The sequence below is a fragment of the Eschrichtius robustus genome, chromosome 6, assembly GCF_028021215.1.
Source record: "Eschrichtius robustus isolate mEscRob2 chromosome 6, mEscRob2.pri, whole genome shotgun sequence".
NCBI lineage: Eukaryota > Metazoa > Chordata > Mammalia > Artiodactyla > Eschrichtiidae > Eschrichtius > Eschrichtius robustus.
Window position 1 is genome coordinate 12,954,992 of NC_090829.1, and position 26,673 is coordinate 12,981,664.

Genomic DNA, 26,673 nt, shown 5'->3' on the forward strand with positions numbered 1-26,673 from the left:
AAAACGGAGCTGGAGGAATCAGACTCCCTGACTTCAGACTATACTACAAAGCTACAGTAATCAAGACAATATGGTACTGGCACAAAAACAGAAACATAGATCAATGGAACAAGATAGAAAGCCCAGTGATAAACCCGCACCTATGGTCAACTAATCAATGACAAAGGAGGCAAGGATATACAATGGAGAAAAGACAGTCTCTTCAACAAGTGGTGCTGGGAAAACTGGACAGCTACATGTAAAAGAATGAAATTTGAACACTCCCTAACAGCATACACAAAAATAAACTCAAAATGGATTAGAGACCTAAATGTAAGACTGGACACTATAAAACTCTTAGAGGAAAACATAGGAAGAACACTCTTTGATATAAATCACGGCAAGATCTTTCTTGATCCACCTCCTAGAGTAATGGAAATAAAAACAAAAATAAACAAATGGGACCTAATGAAACTTCAAAGCTTTTGCACAGCAAAGGAAATCATAAAGAAGATGAAAAGACAACCCTCAGGATGGGAGAAAGTATTTGCAAATGAATGAATGGAGAAAGGATTAATGTCCAAAATATATAAACAGCTCATGCAGCTCAATATTAAAAAAACAAACAACCCAATCCAAAACTGGGCAGAAGACCTAAATAGGCATTTCTCCAAAGAAGACATACAGATGGCCAAGAAGCACATGGAAACCTGCTCAACATCACTAAGTATTAGAGAAATGCAAATCAAAACTACAATGAGGTATCACCTCACACCAGTTAGAATGGGTGTTGTCAGAAAATCTACAAACAACAAATGCTGGAGAGGGTGTGGAGAAAAGGGAACCCTCTTGCATTGTTGGTGGGAATGTAAATTGATACAGCCACTATGGAGAACATTATGGAGGTTCCTTAATAAACTAAAAATAGAATTACCATATGATCCAGCAATCCCACTACTGGGCATATACCCAGAGAAAACCATAATTCAAAAAGACACATGCACACCAATTTTCATTGCAGCACTATTTACAATAACCCGGTCATGGAAGCAACCTAAATGCCTATCGACAGATGAATGGATAAAGAAGATGTGGTACGTATATACTATGGAATATTACTCAGCCATAAAAAAGCACGAAATTGGGTCATTTGTAGAGACGTGGATGGATCTAGAGACTGTCATACAGAGTGAAGTAAGTCAGAAAGAGAAAAACAAATATCATATATTAACGCATATATGTGGAACCTAGAAAAATGGTACAGATGAACTGGTTTGCAGGGCAGAAATTGAGACACAGATGTAGAGAACAAACGTATGGACACCAAGGGGGGAAAGTGGCGGAGGGGTGGGTGTGGGGGGTCTGATGAATTGGGCGATTGGGATTGACATGTATACACTGATGTGTATAAAATTGGTGACTAATAAGAGCCTGCTGTATAAAAAAAAATAAAATAAAATTCAAAAATTAAGAGAAAAAAAAGAACACTTCCTAACACCATACACAGAAATAAACTCAAAATGGATTAAAGACCTAAATGTAAGGCCACACACTATAAAACTCTTAGAGTAAAACATAGGCACAACACTCTAAGACAAAAATCACAGCAAGATATTTTTTGACCCACTTCCTAGAGTAATGGAAATAAAATAAAAAATAAACAAGTGGGACCTAATGAAACTTAAAAGCTTTTGCACAGCAAAGGAAACCATAAACAAGACAAAAAGACAACCCACAGAATGGGAGAAAATATTTGCAAATGAAGCAACTGACAAAGGATTAATCTCCAAAATATACAAGCAGCACATGCAGCTCAATATGAAAAAAACAAAGAACCCAATCCAGAAATGGGCAAAAGATCTAAATAGACATGTCTCCAAAGAAGACATACAGGTTGTCAACAAACACATGAAAAGATGCTCAACATCACTAATCATTAGAGAAATGCAAATCAAAACCACAATGAGGTATCACCTCACACCAGTCAAAATGGCCATCATCAAAAAAATCTACAAACAATAAATGCTGGAGAGGGTGTGGAGAAAAGGGAACCCTCTTGCACTGTTGGTGGGAATGTAAATTGATACAGCCACTTTGGAGAACAGTATGGAGGTTCCTTAAAAAAGTAAAAAATAGAAATACCAAATGACCCAGCAATCCCACTACTGGGCATATACCCTGAGAAAAACATAATTCAAAAAGAGACATGTACCCCAGTGTTCACTGCAGCACTGTTTACAATAGCCAGGACATGGAAGCAACCTAAATGTTCATTGGCAGATGAGTGGATAAAGAAGATGTGGCACATATATACAATGGAATATTACTCAGCCATAAAAAGGAATGAAATTGAGTTATTTGTAATGAGGTGGATGGACCTAGAGTCTGTCATACAGAGTGAAGTAAGTCAGAAATAGAAAAACAAACACATATATATGTATATATATATATAAGCAAATACATATATATGTATATACAAATACATATATATTCCTAACTCACATATATGGAGTCTAAGAAAATGGTACTGATGAACCTAGTGGCAGGGTAGGAATAAAGATGCAGACGTAGAGAACGGACTTGAGGACATGGTGGGGAAGGGGAAGCTGGGACGAAGTGAGAGAGTAGCACTGACATATATACACTACCAAATATAAAATGGACGGCTAGTGGGAAGCAGCTGCATAGCACAGGGAGATCAGCTTGATGCTTTGTGACCACCTAGAGGGGTGGGATAGGGAGGGTGGGAGGGAGGCTCAAGAGAGAGGGCCTATGGGGATATATGTATACATATAGTTGATTCACTTTGTTTTACAGCAGACACTAACACAATATTGTAAAGCAATTATACTCCAATAGATATTAAAAAAGAAGTTTTCGCAGGGTTAAGAAGCTATGAATTTAGGTAAAATCTGCTGGTGAGGTAGAAACAGAGGAATATTTTATTTGACTTTGTTGCCCCGATGTTTGCTTTTCTTTCATCAACATATTCAGAAAGGGTTTATTGGTTGCCAGCTTTGAGCTAATAATGACTCAACAGGCATGGTCCCTGCCCTCATGGAGCAAATACTAACAAACAAAACTTTTAAGTATATCTTTGGCTAAGTGCCTCAAAAGAAAGAAACAAACACTATGATATGTCGGCCAGAGTGGTGGCAGAAACAAACCTAATTCAAATAGGGGGACTCTCTGAGCAGGTGACCTACAGTTGAGATCTGAAGGATGAGAAAGACAGTCATATAACATGTGAGGCAAGAGCACTGTCAACCAGTGAGAAGGCCCCAAGATGGGAAAGATCTTACTATGTTTGAAGGAAAGAGACCAACATGGTTGGAGCACAGTTAGTCGGAGAAGTGGAAATAGATGATGTTGGAAAGATCATCAGGAGGTAGGTCATGCAAGGTGTGGCCAGCTGTCATGGGACTTTAATCTGTAAGGGAGGTGGAGTCTGGATTTTATTCTGTACATAGTGACAAAGTCGTGGCTATTGTGAAGGAAATGGACTAAAGCGAGGCCACAGAGGAGGCAGAAAGAGAAGTAAGGAGCTTGATGTGTGGTCCAGGCAAGAAATGGCCTTGAGTTAGGGTAGCTGTTGGGTTATATTTGTTTGATTTTAATGGGTTTCTCAACCTGGCTTGTGTAATCCTACCAGCATGGAGGACATGCATCAAAGGAGGATTTGATTTGGGAATTTACTGCCGAAAGAGCAGTGAGTCACTAGGGTACTGGCAGGAATGCCCCAGGGATATGGAATGGATTATCTGTCCCCAAATGGTGGGTTGTGGCCATATTGTCCCCCTCAACTTTGTATACATTTGGAACATAATTGGTATTTAATACACTTTACCTGAATTGAATAAAACTGAATTGAGTAATGAAGTGGCTTTGTGTGTGTGCGCGTGGTACGCACATGTGTATAAACTAAATCTTTCACCACGACTAGGGTGAAAGCTCTAAAGTGAGGAGATAATCTGGATTATTTAGTCAGACAGAACTGGCTGATAACTAAATGGAAAAATGTGATTTTTCCAGCTCTGTGAACACACCACCTGACTTCCTCCTCTGACATGCCTGCTTGTTGCTGCCTACACTCCTGCTATTAGAAGTTAATTCCTCTGATGTGAGGTTATATCCCTTACTGAAACACAAGTATCCTGAGATAACATAAAAGCCTTATCAATCATCTTTGCGATAATGAATCTATCATATATTTTCTTGAAGGAAAGCACATTTTATGAAGGTTGAAAAAAGTATGAAGGCATCAAAGCTCATTGTGGAGAAAATAAGCTACTTGGGATGGGTGGAAATGTGAAGAAAAGGGCCAGAGCAGAGAAAGAGGGTGGTTTCTAAATGTTCACACTCTTTGACTCAATAATTTAATTTCTGAATGGCTAACCTAAAGAAATAACTGTAAACATGGGGCAAAGATTTAGGTGCAAAGTAGTCATTGCAATGTTGTTTACAAAAAACTGAAGCAATCTAGATGTCCAATGACAGGGACATAGATAAATAAATTCATATAGCTTTACAGTACAATGTTGTGTAACTATTAAAATTATGTTTCTAAAAAACTTTTAATAGCATAGGATGAAAATCCAAACAAAAGTGTATATGTCTGTGTATTCTATGTATACCACACATATATAGTATAATCTCAAATATATAAAAGATAGATCTACCTAGAAAAGACTGTGTATGTATTTTTGTGGGTGTATATGTTAATAGAGTAATGGAATTTGGGGTGATATTTATTTTCTTTTGATAATTTTCTATATTTTCCAGATTAAAAAATAAATATGAGTTATTAGAGAACATAGTATAACAACTACCCTTTCCCCCTTAGAAGCAATTTCTAATTAATTAGCCAAATTACTGCATCTGTTTCTGAAACAAATCTGGGTGTTTGACTGAACTTAAATCTGTGGGACAGTTTTTCAGAGCTGAATCTTAAAAAGATATTCCTCGAGCCTCTAAGGCACGTTCCTGTTAGAGAGGTTGATGGTTAGGAGGGAAGGAAACTTGAAGAACATCTAAGTTCATCAGCCAAGGAACCATTAGGTTATTTTCACAACATTTGAAAATGAGCTTCCTGGCATTTGGCTGGAATGACTGAAGGCTGGCGACACTGTAATGTGGCCCCTAGGGAGACACGGGTGTTCCACAGGCCACTGAGCTCGGGCAGAGGTCAATTTAAACTGTGAAACAAGGAGAAAATGCAAAAATTCCAATCAGCAGCATAATCCCCGCATTGCACCTGCCATGATACACTCCCGAAAGGTCTTTTCCATGACTGAACTTCTTGCTAAGCGCAAACGTGGTGCAGATGCAGGAAACATCTTTAGAAAGGCATGCAGTTCATTTCCATTTTCCCCCTTTACTCATGGGGGTGAGTGTATTTCTATTGAGGTCATTTGTATTCATTAAATGATCATTTCTGGAACACTAGGAATGAACTGGTTGCCACATTAAGTTGTAACACAGTAAAACAAGCTCCTTAAAGCCTTTCCTAAATTGTTATTTAATGTGAAAAGTGTAGAACCTGATCTTTGTTATAAATTGTCTCTTTGTCAAAATAGACAAAATTTCATTCAAATGTTAAAAGGTACAATTGGCGTCTTATTTTAATCCTATGGTTTATAACCCATTAAAATCATTTATTTTGATCCTCAAGCTGTTCCAGATTTGACCAGTAGACAAAATATGTATGTGGAGATAGAGATGTATGTAGGTCAGTGGGTCTCAACAAGGGGAGATTTTTTTCCTGGTGGAACATTTGGCAGTGTCTGGGGACATTTTTGGTTTTCCAGTTTCAGGGTCAAAGGAAGGGCTGATGGGAGTGTCTGGCATCTGGTGGTTGAGGGGAGGGATGCTGCTAAACATCTTCCAGCACACTAGCCAGAATTATCCGGCCCAAACGTCAGTAGTGCCAGGTTGAGAAACTTTGGTGTGTTTGCATAGATGGGGGATGATAACATAAATATGGCATAGCAATGACATCAGGGAGGAAGGTACGTGGGAGTTTTCACATTATTTTTGCAAGTTTTCTGTAAGTCTGAAATTATTTCAAAATTTTACAAAGTCTTCAATGGGTGCAGTTGGCAGTTTAAATTGTAATACCCTGTTCTGCAGCCTAGAGATAGAAAATGACTTGTCCCTTGTTGGGAATGAAGGTTCAGCTCAGTCATTGCCCATGACCTCTGGGGTCACAGTCTTCAGGGGCAGGAAGGGAAGTCAGCAAAGTTTCCAAGTGCCCACATGGATCACGGCTGGATTTGCTTGCTCCACCGTGAGAAGGCACACCCCTTGGGTCGAGGCCATATTTAGAGAATCGCTGTTCTGCTTAAACTGCTCTTTTAACCTGAAGTCAGAATCTGTTGATGAAGAACCCACCCCTCCCACCGCCCCCTCTTTAGCTGCATCTTGTTTCCAGTCTGCATTCTGTTTTATATATATCTCCCAAGGAATTTTTCTTAGGTCTTCTCTTGAGTCTATACCCTAGTTCTTCCAACAATATCGTGGGTTGCTCTGGGTTTAGAGCCCTGATTTCTACTCTGTGTATGTGTAGTGCAGTAGCTAAGAGGTCAGGCCCTGGAGACATTGCCTGTTGCACCTCTAACTAGTTGCGTGAACTTGGTCTATTATGGAAACTGTTTGTGCCTCAGTTTTCTCAACTGTTAAATGGGAAGAAATACAGCAAACCTGGTAGAGTTTAAATGAATTAATAGATGTAAGCTGGTACAACAATAGCACATATTAAGACCTTAATAAAAGTTAGTATTCATTCATTCATTCTATAGTATTAGAATTATTTCTGCCCTTCCCACACCCATGGACAGTGCTCCTAACCTCTGTGTTGGGAAGATGTGATTGATGTATCACAGCCATTTGGGTGCTTCCTGCAGCCCTGTCCCTGGTTCTTGTTGTTTCTGTTGCATTGGTTCAACTCAGTTGCTTCCTGAGACTTTTTTTCATGCTGTGTGGCCAGCACAGCGAGTGGAACCTCTTCATCTTTCATGTCTCTTTCCCTTGCCCATCCCATCTTCTTCTATTGAACTCTCTTTTTCCATTGACTGGATATTTCCAGTGAGCCACACACTCTAGTAAAGGCTTTGTATTATTTCATTTCCGTCTCATAAGAGCCCTGTGTGAGATGGAGACTGTTATTCTCATCACTTTATAATTAGAGAAACTGAGGCTTAGAGAGGTTAACTGACTTGACCAGGACAAAGAATTAAGAAGCAGTGTGCTTTTTCCTCAGCTTCCCAGGAATGAAGTACAATACTTTGAGTAGGGGAGAACCCAGAGTTCATGCCATTTTTCTGTTTTCCTTCCTTGCAAATCACAGAAGCTGGAAGAGACCCGAACAGATGAGACTTAGTGTTTGTTGCATGGCGGGGTCTGTGCTGGTGCTGGGACATAAAAGCGGAAAATACTCGAGTATTTGATTTGAGTGAACTCAAAATCATGCCTCAGTTATCTTTTACTGTACAACAAAACATCCCAAAACTTAGTGGCTTAAAATGATGATTTCCTATTTTTCATGACTCTGTGCATTGCCAGGGCTCACAAGACAGCTGTTCTGCTCCACGTGATACTGTGTAGAGTCTCTCCTGAGGCTGCATTTGGCTGAGAGGTTGGCTTGGGTGTCCACAGTGGCCTCACTCATGTGTCCGACGGTGGTGCTGGCTGTTGGCTGGGGACCTCTCTTTTCCTCCCATGGCCTCTCATGCTCCAGGGAATCTCCCCACTTGATCTCTCCAAGAGGACAGCCTGGACTTCTTTATGTGGTTGTTGGCTTCCAACAGAGTAAAAAATGGAAGCTACATGCCTCTTAAGGCCTAGTTATAGAAGTCACAGCATTACTTCTGCATTGTGCTGTGGCCCAAAGCAAGCCACAGGGCCAGCTCCAGGGATGGCAGAAGATCGCCACCTCTTGATGTGAGGAATGGCATAGGAGCACGAGGATGGGACTTTGAAAGCAATTTACCACACTCTCTGTGCATCTGGCTTTTTAGCCAGAAAAATAGGGTTTGAGCACTGGAAGCCTCCTTAACCATCATCTGACTTAACCACTAGTTTCACAGATGCAGAAACTAAGACCTGGGAAGTCAAGCACTTGACCTTGACCAGCACAGTCAGTGGAGAAGCCAGGTTTAGGTCCAGCTTGTCTGGTTGACATCATCACCTGCATATGCAGATGTGTGCTTAGCTTTTCTTCCTGCCAAGTTCCTGTCTGACTCAAGGCTGCCCCTGTTAAGTTTGGAGACCACAAGGGTATAGAAGAAGAGAGGGACCTGTTTTTCCTTCTTCTATTTCTATGCTTGGTGCCTGCCCTCTATTCCTGGGCTGGGCACTGGAGTCTCCCATTAGTGCTTTGTCCTCATTGACCAGTACTGACCAGGGATGCCTTCCTCATCACTCCTCTTCTATACATTGGAAAATGAAGTGATGCTGGGTTTTACCACATGCATAAAAAGTGGCTGCCCAAACCCCACCAGATGTTATAAAGTGAAACCCAACACATTTATGTAACGTTTTAGGGTAGTCTGTTATACTACAGTGCATTTTTCTAAAATCCACAATTACTAAAATATGAAATGTGTTGCTTGTTTTGAAATAGAGCAGGTAAGCCATAAATTATTAATTTCTCTCAATATAACCACAAACCTGAAAATAATTAAGAGCTTACATTTCCCCTGATCGTTATGATGCTGTTTTGGGTATTTCCAGTCTCCTGGGTAGAGGACAGATATTTATTTTGCACTAAAGATAATATTTGTTACCAAATACAGTTCTAGGATTCCCCCCCCTTCAAATCCTCATGCGGGTGCCTGACTTTTATTGAGGGTTAAAGTAAATAAGAAGTACGATTCTTAGATTTATGACTCCTTGAAGACCATAAATTTCCAAAGAAGAGCAGTAGAGATGCTCTCTAGGAAAATATGTTTACTTGATTCCTATTGTATTGATTATAGATTGAATAGAACCTTTTTCTCTTCATTCGAATATTATTTACCATTTTTATAGTTTAAACAAGTAATATTTGTTTATTATAAAAATTTACAAAAGACATAAGCACACAAAGAAGAAAATAAAGATACCCCCTTAATCCCACCTTGCAGTCAAACCACGGTTAACATTTTTAGTATATGCTCTTCCCATCAGAGAGATAGAGCAATAGAAATATAGATTGATATGAGGGAAGAGATGTATCAATAGATATACATATAGATATAAAGTTTTCTTTTTAAAAATAGGATCATACTGTACAGTGAGTTTGCAACTAGATTTTTTTGCGTTTTTTTCTTGCCTACGTGTGGCGAGAACATTTTTCCATGTCTACCACCCACAGAAGTAAATCTCTCTTGTTCTGACAGGACAGTGATATTGAAGCACTGGCCAGATGTTTGGAGCACGTGCTGGGCTGCACCACTCTAGGTGAGTAAGTCTCTTCAGATTCCAAAATATACTGATACCTACTGATTCTAATGGAATATTCAACAAGTAGAAAGCTTGGGAAGAATCTTATACATATTTTAATCCAACCTCATTTGACAGATGAGACTGAGGCCAACAGAGGTTGAATGTCTGGCCCATGGGCCAGGAAATGCAAAGAAGAATTGTTTATCCTTGTTGTTCAGTGACCCTGGGTCTCCAAGGATGAAATCATTAAGTTCAGTGGTCCACTGTGATCCATTGGTGGCCTGGCAGGGCACAATAATAGGTTTTACAGGTTTCCTGGGAGAGGAATCTTTCTACCTCACTGGTCCTATAGAAACACTATATTCATTCAAGCTGAAAGGACCATCACTCTGAAGGTCAGCCAGTTACTAGAAGAGATTTAGTCTGAAAAACAAAGCTGAAATTTCTTTAGCATTGTTGGTCTCTATAAATGGGATTGTTGTGCTTCAAGGATAAAACGCTGTTTCTTATTTTCTTCTTTTTTTAACCCAACAAACCCAACTGTGATAACTTCTAGCATTGGATGATAAATTGTCACCTGACACAGATGGAATAGCAGAGGATACAGTCTGTTATCTGCGGGTTTCACTTCCCCAGATTCAACCAGCCCTGGACAGAAGCTCCTTCAGCTCTGAGGGCCATCTGTATTCACTGTACCAGGCCTCTGTGTACAGGGGACTTGAGCGGCCACAGGTTTTGGTATTCACAGGGGACTCAATGCCTCAGGGATACCAAGGGATGGATGACTCTATTCTTACAGGTCCTGGGTGAAAAGGGGTGAGATTTTTTTTCTTTGAAATTTGACGGTGAATTTTTAGTTTAATTTTTTAAATTATTGGCGTATAGCTGTTTTACAATGCTGTGTTAGTTTCTACTGTACAGCGAAGTGGAGTTCCCTGTGCTGTACAGCAGGTTCTCATTAGTTTTCTATTTTATACATATTAGCATATATATGTCAATCCCAAGTTCCCAATTCATCCCACCTCCCCCTCCCCCCGTTGGTGTCCATACGTTTGTTCTCTATGTCTGTGTCTCAATTTCTGCCTTGCAAACTGGTTCATCTGCACTATATTTCTAGATTCCACATATATGCGTTAATATACGATACTTGTTTTTCTCTTTCTGACTTACTTCAGTCTGTATGGCAGTCTCTAGGTCCATCCATGTCTCTACAAATGACCCAGTTTCGTTCCTTTTATTCCTGAGTAACATTCCATTGTATATATGTCCCACAGTCGTGTGACCAAAAGCAGTCCCTTCAAAGGGAATGGCAGGTATATTTAAAATGGATAACCAACAAGGACCTACTGTATAGCACAGGGAACTCTGCTCAATGTTATATGGCAGCCTGGATAGGAAGGGTGTTTCTGGGAGAATGGATACATGTGTATGTATGGCTGAGTCGCTTTACCATGTACCCGAAACTGTCACAACATTGTTAGTCAGCTATACTCCAATATAAAATAAAAAGTTAAAAAAAAAAAAAGGGAATGGCAGGAATAAAGATGAAGTTTTCAGGAGTGCCAGCATTCACCACTATTTTGTTAGGAGTTTATGTGCAATTTATAACCTTTTTCTAGCATATTCCACATCTCTGTGTGAGAAGCCTCACTTATAACACAGCTCCCCGATTTTTTCTCCTGGCCATCACCCTGTGACTTGTTTAATTGCACATCAGTAACACTTATGAGGTACAGTTATCCCAAGTTCGAATTTGCAGACCAGGAAGGCTGCCCTTTGGCCAAGCAATCACTCTCTCTCTGGACCTCAGTTAGACTAGCTCAGTAATTTTCAAACCGGGTTCCTTGGGGACCTCCAGGAGCTAGCAAGTGGGGAGGGGGACCCTGAGCAGCACGGGGACAGAAGCCCTGTCTACCATGGTGCCTGGTGCAGAAGAGGCCCTTAACAAATATTTTTAAATATTTTAAGAGAAATTAGATGCAGATTCTGCTCCTTTCCCAGCTTCAACCAAAATAGTTTCACTCTTATCTGTTTTATAAATTAGACTTCTACATAAGATTGTGTCTTAAAAAAGATTTCACTGCAAAAAAAAAAAAAGTGCTGGATTGGATATCTCAATTCCCTTCTAGACTGTATGATTTTATGAAAATGAGTTTTAGGAACATGGAATAAAAATACAGATTCATCTCTGTCTGGAGTGCCACTAATGTGACAGCAAAGGAATAAAGCTGATATAAACCTGCAGAAACAAAGGGAACAGGAGAGGAGATGGGAGCCAGGTGAGTGTTGTTAGTGAGTTTGGGAAGGCAGAAAGCTGATGGGTGAGTGGTGAGTGACTCAGGGACAGAGAAAGGTGACAGCTAAACGCCTAAGTGTGTGTGGGAAGGCGGAGGAGGGGTGGACTGGCGGACACTGACATGAGGGGCAGTGAGCTTTTGAAACACCTGTCTGGGGAGGTACTCATTACAGATGAGAGTATGATGGCTTTCTGGATTCCAGGTGCTTCTCTGTCTTTGCATAGGAGCCGTGAAGGAATCCCCTCATGTAGTCTCATCGGACCTGAGATTGCTCAAGTAGACAGTAGCTGCTTTGCTCTAACTACATTTTGGGAGATTCACCAGCTGCAATAATAGTTAGAGCTTATTAACCATCATGGCTGTTGATATATGTCCGAATGTTAACAGGATCCAAGGGACAATTGAAACTTCAATATGTCAGAGTATAAGCCTTGTCACTTAAGCAGGAACCCTCCACGATTGAGCCATGCTTCACTTACAGGCAGCATCAGCCTATGCGTCTTGGAAATATCCAGTTGCCCGTTGAGCATGACAGGTTTGTAATTATCTTCCACAAACATTTCCAAGAGCTTCTTCCAACCCTCAACAAGAGAGGAGAGAACAACAGATGCAAATGTCCTTCTGGTGCTTTGGACCAATAAAGTCGTAACTTTGTAGCCCTGAAAATGCTGCTGGTGGCCGGTTTACCCCAGACTCAGTTTTATTTTCATGTGAAACAGGGGTAGTGATGCCTCCCCTTCCTGTGTCACTGGGGAGTGGAGAGGGTGAATGAGGTAGCATTTGTGGAGCTTCAAGAGATCCCCAATTAGAAGATGGCTTTTTGAATTACGGGTTCAGTATCTGAGTCTCTTCTGTACATCAAGGTCAGGTTAAAGCCTTTACACCAGTGGTTCTCACACTTGAGCAGGCATCTGGATCACTTAGAGCACTTGGGAAGACGCAGGTGTTCTGTGTGCCCCAGAATTTGTTTCTAACAAGTTCCCAAGTGATGCTTATGTTCTGGGTCCAGACCACACTTTGAGAGCCATGGCTTTAATGTCCTTAGGCCCAAGATTCTTATCGTGCACACCCACCCTAATTTATAACTCAAACAAAATGTTACTAAAGTATAAAATTAAAAAGTTATTTCTTAAAATTACAGAGAACTTGCTTATAAGCCAAAATGAAAACAGCTTCTTCTAGAACTTTTTTCTCTCTTTTTGTGGTGATGTCAGTCTGTGCTGGGCTATCTGGCACTATATACAAGAGTTATTGAGCTTCCTTGGAACGAATATTGTATTTTTTCTTCATCCTCAGTATCTGTGCCAGACATTTAGGTGGGTTGAAGACACTATATGAAGACTCAGATGTTGAAACTTACTTGGAACATGGTCCCAGCCACCAAGTGGGGTCCTGGACAAATCAGTGCAAAGCTTTGTAACAATATCACCCACTAGGTGCTTCTTTTACACATGGAGGACATATCCTCCCAAATGGAGGCACCTCATTTCTGAAGCCCTAAATTCCCCTCAACATTTCCCATGGGGTATAAGAAGAAAGGCCAGTCATGAACAGGATGCTAAGGGATCCCAGGTAGAATTAGGAGAGGAAAGGAGAACAAAACATTTTTTTAACAGAACAGAAAAGGCCAAAAATGGGGGGTCTGGGGGACAGCCAAGAATGCGGGCAGCAGCCATTTCACTGAGGGCAGATACTTCAAAACATAAAATTTCCATGGTTGAAATGTGCAGTCTCTCTCCACCCCCCCTCCTTTCTTCCCTACAGATGTTTATAAAGCACATATCATAAGCCAGGTATCACAGAGTGATGGAGAAAACAAGGTCCCTGCCTTGATAAGCTTCTAGTCTAGTCAGGGAGGCAAGTAATTACAGGGCACTGTGATGAGGACAATGCATACTGGGAACAAGGGAAGTGGAGGGGAGGCGTCCACTGTGGGCGTGCAGCTGGGGCAAGGCTCCACAGAGGAGGAGGAGGCTTGTGATTGCCTGGGTCCATGAGGGCGGGACAAGGTCTTATTCATGGCAGTGTTCTCAGAGTCTAACACATAGCCTGGCACACAGTAATTTTCAATAATCATTAGATGAATGAATGAAAAGGTGAGTAGAGTGGCCAAGTGGTCAGGAAGAGGGAGTGTCCTCTAGAAAGGATCGAGCAGTGGAGGGCTCAGAAGTATGAAACAACTGGATGTATTCATGGAATTATCAAGAAGGCTGCTGCTCCTGGAATGTAAGGTGTGAGGAAGGGATCAGCAAATCTGAATACACAGGGCCAGGGCCATGGGGAACCTTGGTGCCAGGTTAAGGAGCTTGAACTTTATCCTGTGGACTAGGATACCACTGGTTCTTAAGCATGGTCAGAAAAGATCAGCTTTAACAAACAATAAGGAGGATGCTTTGAAAGAAGTGACTTGAGTCGGGCAACTGGTAATGGGCTTTCATTCCATAGACAACAGATGGTGTTGCTATAGTAACTGTTCAGGCCCATCACTAGCCAGTAGGGGCAGAAGATGACCTTTGTTTTTCCTTAAAAAGGAAAATTCTGTCTCTGTGTTTCTTAGTAATCAGATTATGGACCAAGGCAACATATGAAATTTAGCACTTTTTAACGATTGGGAAATTAGCTGTACTTTAGAGAGAAGTCATCAGCAGAATGATACAAGTTGGGTGAACTATTTGTAAAAAGGCTTGTTTTGTACATCCAAGCAGGATGTTGTCACAGAAGTCATTAGAATACAAGAGATTCTTCCAAACCTCTCTGCCCATTATGATTTCTTTAGTGTGTTGACACGTCTGATCAGTTTGGCTTTTTGAAAATTGTTACCCTTCAAATCTTCCATTGAACCTTGGTAATTACTGTTTAATCTCCACTAAACAATGTGACTGATACAGACCAGAGAAGACATCAGGGTTTCTGAATCCCTTTGAAACTTCCTTTGCTTAAGCTCTTCAAACTCTAAGCTGTTAAATGTAGGGATGACTGGCAGCCATTTGACCTTGCACTATTGTGCTTTTCACCTTGACAGAAAAGAATTTCTCATAATAATTAGAGTGATTTCAACATAGTGTCTTATCTTTGGTTACTGACACATTAAAACCACTGCATTTGGGGGAGAGGGGGGATATTTTGGATCAAAAACCACTTGGATCATTTTGATGTGAATGCACAAAATTTGCCATTATCCCTTCTGTTTATGTCTTACAGAAATTTAATAGTTTCTAGAAGTTCTTTAAAACTTGAAAGGCTGCAATAGATTCAGGATTAGTGGCAATTTACAGAGAACCTGCTATGTGTGTGCTACCATGCCAGACACATTCATTTGGCAGATGTGTAGTGATGGGAAGGAGGTAGAGAAAGGCTTTGTAATTTAAATAAATTCCTAAAACAATATTATTAATCATTCTTAGTAGCACACTCTTAGCAAAGAACATTCTGTATATTCCTATTACCTAGAAAAAAACTTCAGGAATCAAGTTTACCTAGCTAAGAGAGAAACTCAGCAATCGTGCATTCCTTCATTACTCACATGTTAGGATTTCATCAAAGTTAATATACTTTGTAGAGGAATGGTATTAGGTGGCAATGATGTGTTAGGCCTGGATCCTGCTGTTAAAGTTTTATGATTTCAGAATAGAACCAAGACAAGGGCTTAAATAGCCATACAACAAGAGAGTAAGGATTCAGAAAGTGGGGAGATTGTCTTTAGTTGGGGGATGCAAGTCATCAAGGACGTTTCAAGGAGAAGGCAGCATCCGAGATCGTTCCTGATATGAGAATAGGTTTGGCCATGAGAAGGTGGGGAGGAAGGCCCTGAAGGTGGAAGGGACAGGACAGGGAGAAACACAGAGACAGGAACAGGCAGCAGCAACAACAGGCTGACCAGGAATGGTGAGCAGTTCAAATCATCACACTGTGAATACGGCATGAACTATCTTGGTAACTAATTTTTATTATTTTTCCTAAACAAAGTGTTTTCCTTGTAAAAGGTGTTTACTAGGATCTTTAATATCCCATACCCATTTGTGTGGAGAGAAATAGTCACTGCCATTGCACTTGATTTAATGTTCAATGTATTAAGCTGAATTATTATAAAGACATTACTACTCCCTTCTCTATCATATGTGTAGCACATTTTTTCCCAGTCTGTTTTATGTCTCTTAATTTCATTTATTGTTTCTTTGGGATTTTTGGTGGGGGAAATTTTTTATTTTTTAAGTAGGTAAATGTGACTCAACTTTTATAAATTCTAACTTTTCTGTTTGTTTTTTTTAACAGTTTTTTCAGATTTGTTTTTTTTTTTTTAAGATTTTTAGAAATTTCATGTAATGTCTGACACATTTATATTAACATATTTCCATACAAATAACCCAATGAAACTTTAGTATTAGTTGTTTTGTTTGTTTTTTTATACTGCAGGTTCTTATTAGGCATCAATTTTATACACATCAGTGTATACATGTCAATCCCAATCGCCCAATTCAGCACACCACCATCCCCACCTCACCGCAGTTTTCCCCCCTTGGTGTCCATATGTCCATTCTCTACATCTGTGTCTCAACTTCTGCCCTGCAAACTGGCTCATCTGTACCATTTTTCTAGGTTCCTCATACATGCATTCATATACGATATTTGTTTTTCTCTTTCTGACTTACTTCACTCTGTATGACAGTCTCTAGATCCATCCACGTCTCAACAAATGACTCAATTTCGTTCCTTTTTATGGCTGAGTAATATTCCATTGTATATATGTACCACAACTTCTTTATCCATTCGTCTGTTGATGGGCATTTAGGTTGCTTCCATGACCTGGCTATTGTAAATAGTGCTGCAATGAACATTCGGGTGCATGTGTCTTTTTGAATTACGGTTTTCTCTGGGTATATGCCCAGTAGTGGGATTGCTGGGTCATATGGTAATTCTATTTTTGGTTTTTTAAGGAACCTCCATACTGTTCTCCATAGTGGCTGTATCAATTTACATTCCCACCAACAGTGCAAGAGGGTTCCCATTTCTCCACACCCTCTCCAGCATTTGTTGTTTGTAGATTTTCTGATGATGCCCATTCTAACAGGAGTGAGGTGATACCTCATTGTAGTTTTGATTTGCATTTCTCTAATAATTAGTGATGTTGAGCATCTTTTCATGTGCTTCGTGGCCGTCTGTATGTCTTCTTTAGAGAAATGTCTATTTAGGTCTTCTGCCCATTTTTGGATTGGGGTGTTTGTTTCTTTAATATTGAGCTGAATGAGCTGTTTATATATTTTGGAGATTAATCCTTTGTCCATTGATTCATTTGCAAATATTTTCTCCCATTCTGAGGGTTGTCTTTTCGTCTTGTTTATGGTTTCCTTTGCTGTGCAAAAGCTTTGAAGTTTCATTAGGTCCCACTTGTTTATTTTTGTTTTTATTTCCATTACTCTAGGAGGTGGATCAAAAAAGATCTTGCTGTGATTTATGTCAAAGAGTGTTCTTCCTATGTTTTCCTCTAAGAGTTTTATAGTGTCCAGTCTTACATTTAGGTCTCTAATCCATTTTGAGTTTATTTTTGTGTATGGTGTTAGGGAGTATTCTAATTTCATTCTTTTACATGTAGCTGTCCAGTTTTCCCAGCACCACTTATTGAAGAGACTGTCTTTTCTCCATTGTATATCTTTGCCTCCTTTGTCATAGATTAGTTGACCATAGGTGCGTGGGTTAATCTCTGGGCTTTCTATCTTGTTCCATTGATCTATGTTTCTGTTTTTGTGCCAGTACCATATTGTCTTGATTACTGTAGCTTTGTAGTATAGTCTGAAGTCAGGGAGTCTGATTCCTCCAGCTCCATTCTTTTCCCTCAAGACTGCTTTGGCTATTCGGGGTCTTTTGTGTCTCCATACAAATTTTAAGATGATTTGTTCTAGCTCCGTAAAAAATGCCATTGGTAATTTGATAGGGATTGCATTGAATCTGTAGATTGCTTTGAGTAGTATACTCATTTTCACAATGTTGATTCTTCCAATCCAAGAACATGGTATATCTCTCCATCTGTTGGTATCATCTTTAATTTCTTTCATCAGTGTCTTATAGTTTTCTGCATAAAGGTCTTTTGTCTCCCTAGGTAGGTTTATTCCTAGGTATTTTATTCTTTTTGTTGCAATGGTAAATGGGAGTGTTTCCATAATTTCTCTTTCAGATTTTTCATCATTAGTGTATCGGAATGCAAGAGATTTCTATGCATTAATTTTGTATCCTGCAACTTTACCATATTCATTAATTAGCTCTAGCAGTTTTCTGGTGGCAGTTTTAGGATTCTCTATGTATAGTATCATGTCATCTGCAAACAGTGACAGTTTTACTTCTTCTTTTCCAAGTTGTATTCCTTTTATTTCTTTTTCTTCTCTGATTGCCATGGCTAGGACTTCCAGAACTATGTTGAATAATAGTGGTGAGAGTGGACATCCTTGTCTCATTCCTGATCTTAGAGGAAATGCTTTCAGTTTTTCACCATTGAGAATGATGTTTGCTGTGGGTTTGTCATATATGGCCTTTATTATGTTGAGGTAGGTTCCCTCTATGCCCACTTTCTGGAGAGTTTTTATCAGAAATGGGTGTTGAATTTTGTCAAAAGCTTTTTCTGCATCTATTGAGATGATCATATGGTTTTTATTCTTCAATTTGTTAATATGGTGTATCACATTGATTGATTTTCGTATATTGAAGAATCCTTGCATCCCTGGGATAAATCCCACTTGATCGTGGTGTATGATCCTTTTAATGTGTTGTTGGATTCTGTTTGTTAGTATTTTGTTGAGGATTTTTGCATCTATATTCATCAGTGATATTGGTCTGTAATTTTCTTTTTTTGTAGTGTCTCTGTCTGGTTTTGGTATCAGGGTGATGGTGGCCTCATAGAATGAGTTTGGGAGTGTTCCTTCCTCTGCAATTTTTTGGAAGAGTTTGAGAAGGATGGGTGTTAGCTCTTCTCTAAATGTTTGATAGAATTCACCTGTGAAGCCATCTGGTCCTGGACTTTTGTTTGTTGGAAGATTTTTAATCACAGTTTCAATTTCATTGCTTGTGATTGGTCTGTTCATATTTTCTGTTTCTTCCTGGTTCAGTCTTGGAAGGTTATACCTTTCTAAGAATTTGTCCATTTCTTCCAGGTTGTCCATTTTATTGGCATAAAGTTGCTTGTAGTAGTCTCTTAGGATGCTTTGTATTTCTGCGGTGTCTGTTGTAACTTCTCCTTTTTCATTTCTGATTTTATTGATTTGAGTCCTCTCCCTCTTTTTCTTGATGAGTCTGGCTAATGGCTTATCAATTTTGTTTATCTTCTCAAAGAACCAACTTTTAGTTTTATTGATCTTTGCTATTGTTTTCTTTGTTTCTATTTCATTTATTTCTGCTCTGATCTTTATGATTTCTTTCCTTCTGCTAACTTTGGGTTTTGTTTGTTCTTCTTTCTCTAGTTTCTTTAGGTGTAAGGTTAGGTTGTTTACTTGAGACTTTTCTTGTTTCTTTAGGTAGGCATGTATAGCTATAAACTTCCCTCTTAGAACTGCTTTTGCTGCATCCCATAGGTTTTGGGTCATCGTGTTTTCATTGTCATTTGTCTCCAGGTATTTTTTGATTTCCTCTTTGATTTCTTCAGTGATCTCTTGGTTATTTAGTAACGTATTGTTTAGCCTCCATGTGTTTGTCTTTTTTACGTTTTTTTCCCTGTAATTCATTTCTAATCTCATAGCGTTGTGGTCAGAAAAGATGCTTGATATGATTTCAATTTTCTTAAATTTACTGAGGCTTGATTTGTGACCCAAAATGTGATCTATCCTGGAGAATGTTCCGTGCGCACTTGAGGAGAACGTGTAATCTGCTGTTTTTGGATGGAATGTCCTATATATATCAATTAAATCTATCTGGTCTATTGTGTCATTTAAAGCTTCTGTTTCCTTATTTATTTTCATTTTGGATGATCTGTCCATTGGTGTAAGTGAGGTGTTAAAGTCCCCCACTATTATTGTGTTACTGTCGATTTCCTCTTTTATAGCTGTTAGCAGTTGCCTTATGTATTGTTGTGCTCCTATGTTGGGTGCATATATATTTATAATTGTTATATCTTCTTCTTGGATTGATCCCTTGATCATTATGTAGTGTCCTTCCTTGTCTCTTGTAACATTCTTTATTTTAAAGTCTATTTTATCTGATATGAGTATAGCTACTCCAGCTTTCTTTTGATTTCCATTTGCATGGAATATCTTTTTCCATCCCCTCACTTTCAGTCTGTATGTGTCCCTAGGTCTGAAGTGGGTCTCTTGGAGACAGCATATATATGGGTCTTGTTTTTGTATCTATTCAGCCAGTCTATGTCTTTTGGTTGGGGCATTTAATCCATTCACGTTTAAGGTAATTATCGATATGTATGTTCCTATGACCATTTTCTTAATTGTTTTGGGTTTGTTTTTGTAGGTCCTTTTCTTCTCTTGTGTTTCCCACTTAGAGAAGTTCCTTTAGCATTTGTTGTAGAGCTGGTTTGGTGGTGCTGAATTCTCTTAGCTTTTGCTTGTCTGTAAAGCTTTTGATTTTCCATCAAATCTGAATGAGATCCTTGCCGGGTAGAGTAATCTTGGTTGTAGGTTCTTCCCTTTCATCACTTTAAGTATATCATGCCACTCCCTTCTGGCTTGTAGAGTTTCTGCTGAGAAATCAGCTGTTAACCTTATGGGAGTTCCCTTGTATGTTATTTGTCGTTTTTCCCTTGCTGCTTTCAATAATTTTTCTTTGTCTTTAATTTTTGCCATTTTGATTACTATGTGTCTCGGCGTGTTTCTCCTTGGGTTTATTCTGTATGGGACTCTCTGCGCTTCCTGGACTTGGGTGGCTATTTCCTTTCCCATGTTAGGGAAGTTTTCGACTATAATCTCTTCATATATTTTCTCTGGTCCTTTCTCTCTCTCTTCTCCTTCTGGGACCCCTATAATGCGAATGTTGTTGCGTTTAATGTTGTCCCAGAGGTCTCTTAGGCTGTCTTCATTTCTTTTCATTCTTTTTTCTTTAGTCTGTTCCGCAGCAGTGAATTCCACCATTCTGTCTTCCAGGTCACTTATCCGTTCTTCTGCCTCAGTTATTCTGCTATTGATTCCTTCTAGTGTAGTTTTCATTTCAGTTATTGTATTGGTCATCTCTGTTTGTTTGTTCTTTAATTCTTCTAGGTCTTTGTTAATCATTTCTTGCATCTTCTCAATCTTTGCCTCCATTCTTATTCCGAGGTCCTGGATCATCTTCACTATCATTATTCTGAATTCTTTTTCTGGAAGGTTGCCTATCTCCACTTCATTTAGTTTTTTTTCTGGGGTTTTTTCTTGTTCCTTCATCTGGTACATAGCCCTCTGCCTTTTCATCTTCTCTATCTTTCTGTAACTGTGGTTTTTGGTCCACAGGCTGCAGGATTGTAGTTTTTCTTGCTTCTGCTGTCTTCCCTCTGGTGGTTGAGGCTATCTAAGAGGCTTGATGGGAGGCTCTGGTGGTGGGTAGAGCTGACTGTTGCTGTGGCGGTCAGAGCTCAGTAAAACCTTAATCCACCCCAGATTTGTTTTTTCAAATATTATTGGTGTACAACTGACCAAAACAATGTAACTATAATCTAAATGTTATCAAAATAAAAGTACAATTTTTTTCAGGCATACAACATAGTAATTCGATATTTTTTCCCCTTTTTTATTGAAGTATAGTTGATTTACAATCTTGTGTTAGTTTCAGGTGTACAGCACGGTGATTCAGTTATATGTGTGTGTGTTTGTGTGTGTGTGTATTTTGTTTCTTTTTCATATTCTTTTCCATTATAGCTTATTATAAGATATTGACTATAGTTCCTTGTGCTATACAGTAGGTCCTTGTTGGTTATCTATTTTATATATAGTAGTGTGTATATGTTAATCCCAAATTCCTAATTTAACCGTCCCCCACTTTTTTTAAAGAGTGTTTTATATATAGCCTCCTAAATTTTCTTGTAGGATTTTTATTGTCTTATTTTTCACACTTGATGTTTTTAAATGAGTAAAATCTATTTTTTTCCATTTAATTTAAATTCTTTTTTGTTATATTCCAACTCCCGGATATTATTTATTTCTGACTCTATTTTTGGCCTACTGGTCTAGCTTCTTAATCCTCTGTCAATACCACAGTGTTCTCATTACACTGCCTCTATGGAATGTTTTAATGTCTGATAAGACAGTTATCTTCTAATTTTCTTATTTTTTCAAATATTCTTATGCTCTGACATTCATTTTCCCACATGAATTTTAAGATTCTTTATCCACCTCCAAAGGACACCTACTTTTTCCTATTAAGGTCTTTACGAATACTTAGCAACACCATACTCTTCTATGGTGACCATGAAGCAACACAACAAACAATGATTTCAAAACTGGTTTTTAGGGACTTCCCTGGTGGCGTAGTGGTTAAGAGTCTGCCTGCCAATGCAGGGGACATGGGTTTGAGCCCTGATCTGGGAGAATCCCACATGAGGCCGAGTGGCTAAGCCCGTGTGCCACAACTACTGAGCCTGCACTCTAGGGCCCGCAAGCCACAACTGCTGAGCCCTCGTGCCACAGCTGTTGAAGCCCATGTGCCTAGAGCCTGTGCTCCACAGCAGGAGAGGCCACCACAATGAGAAGGCCACACACCACAGCGAAGAGTGGCCCCCACTCGCCGCAACTAGAGGAAGCCCGCACACAGCAACAAAGACCCAATGCAGACAAAAATAAAAATTAATTAATTAATTAATTAATTTAAGAAAACAAACAAAAAACTTGTTTTAAGGTAAATGCAGAAACAGTTTTCATATATTAGTCTCTTATCCTGACCCTCTGTAAAAGCTTGGTGCCTAAACTATGGCTGCATTAATAACTACTCAGAAACGCACTAGCTGAAAACAGCAGTAGTCCTCTATTACTTCTCGTGGTTTCTGCGGGTCATGAATCCAGGGGCGGCTTGGCTGTGGGGTGCTGGCTCAGGTTTTCCTGCGAGGTTGTAGTCAGATGTTGTCAGGACCGCGATCATGGGAAGACTTGACTGGAGCCAGAGGATGCCTTTCCCAGGCAACTCACTCACTCACACAGCGAGTTGGTTGGGGCCTCAGCTCCCCTCCACATGGAGCTCCTCACAGGGTGGCTTGAGCATCCTCAAGGCCACTAGTGATGGACGTGGTGTGCGGTTACTAGGCTGCCCCTGGCTGGGGCCCCATCCCTGCCTGGACGGCCTCCTCGAGCTCCACTCTTCCTCAATACAAGCTTTTGATAGTAAGTCTGGGGAGGACATCAGAGGCTGGCTGCATGCCTGCATCCTGACAACACGGAGGCTGGGAAGTGACTGTCAGGCATCTATAGCTGCTTTAGTGGGAGCTGGCCTCTGCCTCATGAAGGAGAAGATTCTCCTAAACAGGAAAGGGGAATGTGAAGTCCCAAATAACAATGACTATCTACTATGGTAATGGACTTTCTTGTGATAAGGATAGACCTTAAAAATGCCTAGAGATGTGGAGAGATGGCCCTGGCAGTGTCCTATGGATATAGCTCCTCTTTCAGTTTTCACAGGAGTAGATGATCCAGGTGGTTATTCTTCAGTTTATCTTCTGTGCTGCTGACTGCAGAGGGAGCCATTTGCTTCAGCAGCAGTTGTCAGGATTGACACTCTAAGGAAAGGTGAGAAGCTGTCCTGTGCTCTCACCTGAACAGAGGACCACAGCAGTGCCAGCTGGCAATGGGCGCTATGGAATGCCTGCCTGCAGAAGCAAAAAGCCTGGTCCTGAATCTGCTTAGCTGAGTGCTCAGCTGAGACTCAAATTCCACACCATCAGCTTAGAAGAGGAGGAAGGGATGAGGTCCCTTCTCATCCACCTCAACCCCAGAAGAGGCTCAGTAATGCTCCTCGGTGTGTCTGATTGCACGCAGCACAGACGGCCATTGGCGTGCCTTCCTGGGCGAGGTGGCTGTTAGTGGCCCTAGTAAATGACAAGTCAACCTGGCCATTTGAACTTTAGATAACTCATTCTCCAAGGAACAACATCAAGCTATTCTATCAGCAGTGATTATACACCAGACCAATTGCTTTTTGAGGCCACTTCTGGTTGGGTCAGTAAAAGTGTGTCACTGGCTGGAGACTGTCCACTCATTTGTTAGGGCAGAGGGTTTCTAATGCAGTTCATTTAAAAGTTCTATTAGGTTATTTATGTGAAAAGCTGGAAATGTAAGGCTGCATCGCAAACGATGATATATTTATCGAGCGTTTCCTGGCATAAAACCATCATAGGACTCACAGAGCAGTATCAGACATAGTTCATGTTTTCGGGGAACTTCCAGGTTATTAGGGGTATCACCATCTCTAGACCAAATGACTAGAACTCCAGGCAGGAAGTGATGAACTCCAGGTGGTGGGGCAGCATGAGAATCACCAGATTGCTGGGCACCACCCCTAGAGATTCTGATTCAATAGATTTGGGTGGGGCACAGAAATCTGCATCTCTAACAATTTCCCACGTGATGCTGATGCTGCTGGTCCAGGGACTTTGAGAACCACTGGGCTCTCACATCCAGCCAAGGCTTTATAAAGACAATGCTTATATTGGACATTTTCATAAATTGAATCAAGTTTTTAATAAAGATGCCTCACATTCCATCTTTAATATATTTATGACCCCATTGAAGAGAGTGTCACTTACAACCTAGAAAAAGGTTTGCTTTCAACATTTAGGTTAAACTAACCTGAAAGAATAAAATATTTTTTGACTCAGCAAGTCTATGTCTAGGAATTTATCTTAAAGAAATAATCAGAGTTGTGTGTAAGGAGAAATATATACAAGGATTCTCATGGCAGTGTGGTTTACAATAGTAAAAATTGAGAATCAAAATAAATGCCTAGCAATGGGGGCTGGTATATCTTCTAGAACAAAGAAGTTCTTCTCAGTTTATTAAAAATGATGATGTAGTTACATATTCATTGGCATGAAAAGTGTTATAAATAAACTATAATTGATAGATACACACACACTGGAAATACCAAAGTGATAATAATGGTTCTCAGAGGAGCTTTCCCCTTCCATGTTTTCTAATTTATCTGCAATGACCATGGATGACTTCTGTGATTCTTTTCTACTGAAAGAAGAGGGGAGTGCTGATGTACTTACCTTAAGTATTTGGGTCAGTTTGAAGCCAGCCCAATCTGCTGTTACAGAAAAGCAGGTTTTGTTTCTAAAGCCAAGATTCTCCACCACTGGCAGCCCAGAATAATGAAACTCCCAAACACTGGCTACAGGGTAAGCACAATTGAAATAGTTAGGGTCTGGCCTCCACACACCTCTTACCCTGAATGCACATTTAATTGCTGTGCCTCAATCCTAAAATAGACACTCCCTCCCCCCTTTTTTTAATTGATAGTTACTATTCTTAGAGGTGTCTTCTGGTATATTCAAAAGGAAATAAACATTGGCAAACCCCTGAACTCCTGTTGTTTTTAATTTTCCATACAATTCAGTTGAATATCTGTTGTGTGAAATAACAATGGAGTAAAAATAGAAAGTTTATTTATTTCCTATCTTCTGGTATTTATCATCTCCCCGTGAACAGCAGGTTTCCTTTTCTGAGCTGACCCACCTTTTTTCCAACTGATTAATTCTGGTAGAGGCAGTGAGTGCTGTTCACTCATTGAGAAGCTACCCTGTGCAGAGCAGTGGGGTGGGTGCCCTGGGGACAAGGGAGACAGTGTCCTCATACACCTGGGCCTTTACCGACAGCAACATACCTTCACAGAGATCATTGCTTTTAAGCTTTGCTAGAGCCCTAAAAAACAGATTTTGTTTCTGTACAGGTGAGGAAACTGAGTCATAGAAGTTTTGTAACTGACCAAACATCACGGAGTCAGGATTCAGACCCCAGTCCCCTAAGGCAGCTCACGCACTCATCTTTATGTGCCCTGGCTCCCTTCCTACTGGAAGCATCTGGAGGTTGTTGTCTCCTGGGCCGTCTTCTTCCCTTTCCTCCTGTCTGCTTTCTTCTCCAGCCTCCTCCTGGGGTTTGGCTGGGACTCAGCTGCTGCTGCAGGGTTAGCAACAACTTCCTTAGGTGGTGACTTCTGCCCTGTTCCTACAGAAACAATTCTTTGAAAGAGCTGGGGCTGGCGGGGGGTGAGGGGAGGGTAAGGATGGTTACATTGTCATTTTTGTTATCACTCTTATCAAATACTCAGCTTGTTAAAGGCTCCAAGACAACCACTTCCATGCGCCCCCCCACCCCCCACCAAGCCCCAGTCCCCATGTGTCATGGCTTGGGTTCTTCAGGAAGCAGCCTCTGACATGGAGCTGAGTGGGCAGGACAGTTATGCAGGATTGGCCCCTGTGGACAGGAGAGGAGGAAAGCAGGATGAGGCAGAGGAGAAGTCGCAGAGCAGTGGGGCCTGACGAGCCTTACCCGAACTCATGGGGCGCTCAGGACTCAGGATTTTTTGCGCAGGACAAAATGACCAGGTCTTCTACCTCGACCGTGACCAGTTGTTAAGTGTGGGCCACATGGGAAGGGCGTGATCTTGGGCAAGGCAGCTCTGCAGCTGAGGCAGCTTCTGCAGGGACCACAGCTGCAGGCTGTCTGTGTCCCCCACTCCTGGCAGCTGGGCAACATGTCCTTCCTTGAAAGGAGATCTGGGTGGTACAACTCCATCTCTGGGTGTTGGGATAACACAGTGAAAACGGAGACCAGCCTTCTTCAAAGATTCTTAGCCAATTGTATTGACATCCTGTGGTCCAGTATCATCATAGGAGATGCTTGAGGAAAGTCTTCACAAAGACGTGGGTCAGCTAAGCCTCTCAGTAAGTGGAACTGCTCTCACAGCATCCTGCTGGTTCACAGCCTCTCCTATAATAAGCCACGGGGCCATCATCGGAAAGGTGGAGACATGACCTGACAGATTCAATGTTCTCTCCAAATCTGAGCCTTTGGAGGAGGGGTTTTGT

At 40.5% G+C, this 26,673-nt stretch overlaps 1 protein-coding gene across 1 annotated transcript in view; it reads left to right on the plus strand.

Annotated features, from left to right (window-relative positions):
• NEK11 (NIMA related kinase 11) overlaps positions 1-26,673 on the plus strand; it is a 275,201-nt gene that overhangs the window by 193,973 nt on the left and 54,555 nt on the right. Inside the window, 1 exon segment of the mRNA XM_068545910.1 lies at positions 9,357-9,417. Coding sequence (XP_068402011.1) covers positions 9,357-9,417 — 61 coding nt within the window.